Source organism: Gavialis gangeticus, unplaced genomic scaffold (assembly GCF_001723915.1).
Source record: "Gavialis gangeticus isolate Ggan-Ray unplaced genomic scaffold, GavGan_comp1, whole genome shotgun sequence".
In the NCBI taxonomy this organism is placed as follows: Eukaryota; Metazoa; Chordata; order Crocodylia; family Gavialidae; genus Gavialis; species Gavialis gangeticus.
Window position 1 is genome coordinate 29,014,301 of NW_017729032.1, and position 7,746 is coordinate 29,022,046.

Consider the following 7,746-nt stretch of genomic DNA (forward strand, 5'->3'; position numbering starts at 1 on the left):
TTGAGAAAGCTAACTTCCCTGTGTCCCTGTGGTTTTAGTACCTGCATAGCATGAAAGGAGAGAGGTCCAAAGTTGGCTCCTTGCTCTGTTGATATGACCTCACCTGAAGTGTCAACAAAAAGACTTGGTTAACATTTCTTTATTAACATTTCAGAATAATGACACTATAACAGTATTACAATAATTAGCAAACCTACATATGAGTCATGTAGATGATTACCACATGCAGCAATAAGGGCCTATATAAGCACTACAGCAGAGATCATTAGATAAGAACAGCCAAAGAATTTCTTTGTTAGCAAAGATACTTTGGTAACACACTATGAAATTCATTTTACTCTGCACTGTACTTTTTCTACTTAGCAGCCTTGGTCTTCCAATACCACTTAAACCAGCACCATGGAGTTCCAGAGCCTTATCACAGATGAAGGTATGTTATAAATAGGGCAGAGTAGTGCACTCTGAATATCCTAATATTTTACTTTCAGTCTACATCCTAATCATTATTCCTTTTCAGAAAACGTATGGCTTCATTTTATTTTCATTTGTATAGGACTTTAAATATTCCAGATTTGTTTCAGAAAATTGGTAGAGATAGGGTAAATTTTTCAAAAGTAGCTGAAGTAAGATTTTCAAATGAGATACAGGCCTGCATTTCTGTTATGCACAAGAAGAAAGAAGATAATTCTTTTAGTGGGACTTTAAAAAGCATATACTATAAGAACAATCTCAAATAATTCAATACATGGGGTCTCTAAAACCAATGGGCCAAATTCATCCATAAAGTAATTTAATTGATTTTAGGGAAGGCTTCTTTCCAATAGAGTTCTATAATATTTCAATAAGATTAAAATAGTATTTTAATAACAACAGGCTGAACTCATCTAGTCATAGCTGTACCCAAGTGTCACAGTTCTGTAAGGAGGAGCAAATCTTTGTAGGTATCATATTGGTTTAGAAGCCTTTAGAATCCAATGTCCAACAAAGTCTTGTAAAAGTAAACAGGAGAACCACTTGCACAGGTGGTGCCTAGCTATTACTGGATGGATAGATAGATAGATAGATATGCGTATATTATGGAGAATGGCAGGTTTTTTTATAGCACTTGGTGAAATAAGAGTTAGCAATAAAGATACGTTATAATTATTCATGAGTTAGACATTTATGACAAATATTAGAAAACTTTTAATTTTACCTATATCAGCTTTATTTGGTATAAAACAAACACCAAAAATATACTTAATTAATAAACTCACCATTCCCTTGAACTACCTCCTATTACTACACCTGTTGTCAAACTAATGCTGCTTTGCATTTGCGGCATCTCAAAATTCTCTGGAGAGTCCATAAATCCAAGGCCAAGATTATAAAGTCCTTCTATTTTTTAAAATAAAATATAGCTTCTTTATATGTTACTGACAGTCTATATTTTATTCACGGTGAACATATTGGCAAATGACATCTTCTATTTATTTATTAAGTGTCATAAAATTAATTTATTATGCGCAAACTATACATTTCCAGTTCTAAGAACTACAGATAGATGCCTGGTTTATTAATGCTCTTTTATATTGCTCTGGTAGAATAAAAGGATTTCAGGTTAGGTATAAACTTCTGTTAATTTTAATGCTAGATTATTATAAAGGGTCTTTAGTGTGAAAAAAGAATCAGGTTCCTAAAACTCCACAAGTAATAATGTATTCATTACCTATAAATCTCATACAAGGAACAAGAATAGAATCCCAAAATTTACTAATCTAAAATAAGATTAAAACAGTAGACACAAGCATAAGTGATTTTATGGATTAAAAAAGCTGAAATTAATACATATATATATTATTTGGATTCACTTGAAATGCTGTTTGTTTTCCTATAAAATGGAGGTGTCTACATGTGATGCTATGTCACTGTAGCATCCATGGGCAAAACCTGTGATGCCGCAGCTACATTACCATAGCAATATGCTCCTTCATGATAGCGCATTGCTACAGTGACATAGCAGCTAAAAATAACAATGCAGGGCTGGCATGGTTTAGTACGGGCTGTTTTTGCGCTGTCATTTAGTACTTTCAGAAGGAAGTACTAAATGATTGTGCAGTAACAATGGTGCTGTACAGCCACATGTAGATGTGTCCAGTGGAAAAAAAAATCCATCTTGAAGCAAAAGCAATGTTTTATTAACAAAAAGAAATATTTTGATTTTGAGGAGAGGGCCCTTTATAAAATTAAATGTAGGTAAAATGTGATATAAAATACTATTTAGAAACTAATATTCAAAATATTTCATCTTGGAAATATTAAATATTAATTTTAGCCTGTATTTTTCCCAAATAAAATGTTTTGCAGAAATATTTCAGTCCTTCATTTATTAAACATATAATTATCAAAATAAAATGTAAGTGAATATTTTAACACTAAGCTGATTTCAGAATATTTTAATTTTTTTCCTCTACATCTTTATTTTGTTATTAGAAAAGTACTATCTATGAAATCACTTCCTCTTTTAGGATACTTAGCTGTTGGTTTGTATGCCAACTGAAAAAAATATATGTGGTAAGAGTGTCTTTTATATTTGGATGTCATTTCCTAGAGTGCATCATTTTTTGGAGAGCGCATCTACAAGCTAGTTCTTTTTCTAGTACTTTAATCAAATGGTCTCAATTTATTTTCCATGCATATTCTTTACCATTTTAAAACTTGATTCTGCAAAGTGCTGGCCCACGGAAACCCATATCACAAATAATAAGAGTTGAGAGGAATGAGCATCACTTGAAATGAGTCCTATATTTGTTGATTACATGACTCTTCATGTGTAACTATCACCCAAAAGCACAACTTCAGTATGTGACATATACAATGTAATGTAGGTGCATACAAATGTGTCTTTTCTCTTTTTTTCCTAGAATTATCTTGACAGGTTCTTTCCACCCACTAAAAAAGTAGGAGACCAGACTTTAGAAGAGAGAATTAAAACAATGCAAAGATTTTTCCATCTGACTGTAACAGGAAAATTAAATTCAGAAACAGAAGAAATGATGAAACAGCCAAGATGTGGTGTCCCGGATGTAATGGATTACACAACATTTCCTGGAAGACCAAAATGGAGGAAGACATATTTAACTTACAGGTTTGTTCTAGCTCAGCATTTTTTAAAATTATTCTTTCCATACCTTAAATAACAATATTTTGTTTCTTTGTTTTACCTATAGGTTTATCAATTATACACCTGATCTCCCCCGTTCTGTAGTGAATGAAATAATTAAAAAGGCTTTTAAGGTCTGGAGTGACGTAACTCCATTGAAGTTCCAACAAGTTTTCTCAGGAGAGGCAGATATCCTGATTCGTTTTGCAAGATATGGTGAGGCTGCCTCTGTTTTTCTATAAATTTGATTAAATATGCTTTACCTAACGTTTGCAAGAACAATCTAGTTAGACTATATCTCTTCTTCAATCTAAGTGGTTTTGGAAAGTTTTGTCTAAAATTTTCTAGTCACTTCTGAGACCATGCATTGAAGAAGGCAAATATTCTGTGGGGGTTAAAAAAAAAAGTGATCATATAAATGAAAATATTATAGTAAAACACAAGGGGCACATCTACAAGAGACACTTAATGGTGAATTAGCATAGTTTACTGTGAAGTAAGCATGTGCACAGTAAATCTCCCTAATCCCGAATAAATTTGCTACCTGCAAATGCAAGTAGCAAATTTACTCAGCATTATTAATGGTGCTGTAGTGCTTGTGTAGATGCCTGGCCAGGAGTCAAATCTGCTACCTGTCAGCTGTCCACCAGAAGGCAGGAGATAGCTCCTTGTCCCCAGGAGCTGCCTAGTGCCAGGGCAGGCTCCGCTACATAAGCTTGGGTGGGGACTATGTCTCCCTGACCTGGCAGCAGGATGCTCCAAGCCCCCTGCTTCCAGATCACAATGGTGGAGCAGGGGTTGGGAGATCCTTATCTCCCAACCCCTGCTCCACCATCATGAACAGGGAGTGGGGGCCTAGGAGACCCTTATCTCCCAGCATCGGTCCGCCACCATGGGGCTGCTGCTGGAAGATGCTTATCTCCCAGCCTGAGCCCTGCAGTCGTGGAGCTCAGGCTGGAAGACCCTTATCTCCCAGCCCAGCTCAGTTTAATAAAAGAAAACACTAAAATTCAAGGTGTGGAATTTACTGTTTAAAATGCAACACTTTAACAACTGATTATTTTTGCTTGTCTCCAAATGTAGCTCATGGTGATTCCAGTCCCTTTGATGGAACTGGGGGAATACTAGCTCATGCCTTTGCACCTGGACTGGGGATAGGAGGAGATGCTCACTTTGATGAGGATGAGCGATGGTCAGAATATAATAGAGGTAAAATCACAAGATTCTTAATGAAAGATCTAGGAATACTTCCCACAACTGTGCCTGCATTTTCACAGGACCCTAGAAAAGTGGAAGGGAGCTTCGAAGGTCTTCTAGTTCAACCTCTGGCTAGAGGCAGGGCCATCCCTATCCAAGTCACCTTATACAACCCTATTGTCTAACTTATTGGTAAAACTACACAATCAACTTTACCACAACCACAAAGCATACCACCCTAAACTGCCACAGGTAAAGCAGGGGGCCCATAGGGGTCAATGTCCTGCTGCTGCAAAGTTATTAAAATATGCTTTAGAGATCCAAGTAAGTGGGCCATGCCCCCCATCATGGAGGTGTATGTTTCTGTAATTGGAATATGCACATGTGTCTCTACCTACCTACCTTAGCAGGCATACCATGCCTGGGTTTCAAGAAGCTCAAAGCACTTTTCAAAGGTGTGGTAGGGCACTGTTGGTGCCTGCCACTTCAAGGGCTGAGCCAAACAGCCAGCAGGTACTTGATTACGACAGCCATTTTAGAACTCTGGCTGCCCATATAAACAGAGCAGTTCTCTGCTGGCAGAAACATTGCCTGGATGTGAGGCTCTATGCAACATCTTGAAGGTAAGGGCAGGAGCTTAAGGGGCTGGTTTGGAGACTCCTGGTCCTGGACATGACCTAAAACTGCACCCTGCCAGGGATGGGTGGCCTGGTGGGGCATCTAGTGGTGTGGGAGCGCCCAGGAAATACCAGGCCAGTTACCACCCTGGTGAAAGGCAGGTTGGGGTACCTTAATAACCCCAGTTCCCACAACCAGGTGGGTTACCCCATAGTACGGCCAAGAAAGCAGACCCAGGTTAGAAAGTGTGCTAGAGGCTCAGAAGCCTGACTTGAAACACCCTCAACTGGTCAATGCTGGGACCAGGACCAGAAGGGTCAAAAAGGCCAGGGGTCCACTGTGAGGGGCACCTAGAGCCAAGGGCCTGGGGTTCTGACTGGCTTTGGAGGTGAGGCCAGGGCCTGTGTGGCCAAAGGTCCTTGAGGGGCCATGCCAGAGAGGGGGAAGAATGAGGGCAGAGTGGGCTGCCTGATTGGAGGGATCCAGTTGGGGTCTGGACTGGAGGATTCTGGGGCCCAGTGTGGGCCTGTTGATGTTAAGAACTGTGGATGCCACATGCGAGGTTTGGGCTGAGGTACAGGGGAGTAACAGAGCTGCAGATAGTGCCCCCTGGCATTGGGGCAAGAATGGGCAGCCTCCCGCCTAATTAACAACATAATTATGTATCATCAAGGCATGGCAGATGAGGAGGTGGATGGTTGGCCCAGAAACAGGTGGGTGGGCCAATGACAGACTGGCCCCGAGAAACCTTTTGTAACAGGGGGCTAAGCAAGTAATCTTGTTTTCATTTTGTAGAAGAGATCCAGAAAGTTTTTGAGTGGTTCACCCATAGACAAGGAGTGTGTCCAGATTAGTGCACATGTTCAGGGGTCTACATTTTCCATGGCACAAATAGTAGTGACACATACTTGGGCCACTGCTTTTTGTCCCTGGGCGCGGGCACGCATGCATGCACGCACACCAGTGTGCAGCAAATTGACTCGGGTGAGGTAGGGGAGGCTGAGGCCAGCACCTGGCCTCAGCAGTCTTACTGGCCTTCTGGGGCAGCAGCATCACTGACCTGCCAATATGGAGCCTGGCCAGCAGCCAGAGCATGGTTCTGGTCAGCCAGGCTCTGTTTTTGGCAGTACATGCTGCTGCCCCATGCACCATACAGCTTTTATTAGTGGTGGTGGGGTTTTTTTTGGTTTTTGTTTTTTTGACACTAGGATCTCCTGGTGTCAAATTTTGGCACCATGCTGCAAATTAGCAGTGTAGCAAACAACTGCATGTGTGCTGCATGCAGTTTGCAACACCTCGGACAGCTCTGAGGTGCCACAAACTGTACATGCTAGCTCATCTGGACATGCCCAAGGGAAGCAGGCTGGGGATAGACTTCTTGTGTCCTAACTTCTATGCCTGGGTTCTGCGATATTCTTACTAAAATAAGTGGACAAAATAAATAGGAGAATTTACTAAAAATTAAGTGAAAGTGAAAGAAAAGTTAAATTAAACAAATGTGAAATTCCACAGGACTTTATCCTAGAGGTAAGAAGGATGCAAATTCATCCTGCCTGTGATGTTTAGTTTGGTTATATGCTGAAAATAATCTATCATGTGTTTAACATGTTTTTTTTTTCTTTTTCTTTATATTGTAGGAGTGAATTTGTTCCTTGTTGCTGCTCATGAGTTTGGTCATTCTTTGGGACTGGGTCATACAAATGTTCAGGGTGCTCTGATGTACCCTACATACTCCTTTATAAACCCAGAAGCCTTCAGCCTTTCATATGACGACAGACGAGGAATTCAGAGTTTATATGGTAATGTCAGTGTGATGTGTTAATATCAATACAAAAACATTCCTCAAGGAAGAAACAGATGTTTGCCATTCTTAAGGAAAGTAATACTCTCTTTAGTAAGCTGACTCATTGATTTTGGTAGCCTTTTCTCATAAGTTACTACTTAAAGTGAGTGAGCTTGTCAAACTTAGATTGGGGCAAAATTTATATACTGTATACTCTGACCAAACTCTGTTAACCTTGTATTGAGCTGTACCTTCTTCTGCAAACACTACATGGAAATCAGTAGAATTACCAAATAAATAAAATACTGCTCAATATAGAGATGGCAGATGCTAGCCTATTGAAATCAATGGGACTGTTCATAGAAAAAAGTACTATTTAATGCACGCAAGCAGCAGCAGAACTAACTCTGAAACAGAAAATCTGGCCTACAGCCTTACATGGGGGTCATTACCTTGCCTGAGGCACTTCAAAACAGAAAGATCAATAACAATGCAGGTTTCTCTGAATTTTGTCTCTTAATATTTCCATGTTTCTATCCTACAGGACCCAAACGTGACAACTTTTAAAGAGCCATCAGGTCTTTGAAAGAATGAACAAGTCACACGCTGGAGATGGCATTGTACCTGAAAAGTTTTGTTTTATTGTTTTTGGTGAATTAGAATGGCAAAAACGCTGACATTTAGATTCTGCTCGTGCATTTTCACGAAGATTTATAATCCGTTTAAATTTGATACAATAAGTTTGGAAAATAAAAACATAGTCTCAACCCTGCATTCCTTTCTGAGCTAAATTCTCTGCGTTGCATTCAGTGGTGGGTTAAGTGACTCCTGGTGATGGTGTGGACTGGCCAGGCCATGGTGAGGAAGGAGTTAAAAAGAGCTGCTAGGATGGGCTGGGTTAGCCCTGCCCTGGCATGCTTGTAGCCAATGCCACGCTTCTAGATTGGTATAAAAGGGGAACATGGGGGAGGACTCTCAGTGCCGACAGAGCCTGGCTCCTGGTCAG

The 7,746-nt window shown here is 40.0% G+C and overlaps 1 protein-coding gene across 1 annotated transcript; it reads left to right on the top strand.

Annotated features, from left to right (window-relative positions):
- The first annotated feature begins 256 nt into the window (after positions 1 to 256).
- Positions 257 to 7,512, top strand: LOC109302391 (macrophage metalloelastase-like). The gene is made up of 6 exons (XM_019523963.1): positions 257 to 430; positions 2,904 to 3,127; positions 3,210 to 3,358; positions 4,226 to 4,351; positions 6,595 to 6,756; positions 7,285 to 7,512. The coding sequence occupies exons 1-6, from the start codon at positions 323 to 325 to the stop codon at positions 7,305 to 7,307; spliced, it is 792 nt and encodes a 263-aa protein (XP_019379508.1). The 5' UTR covers positions 257 to 322; the 3' UTR covers positions 7,308 to 7,512.
- Positions 7,513 to 7,746: the final 234 nt, after the last annotated feature.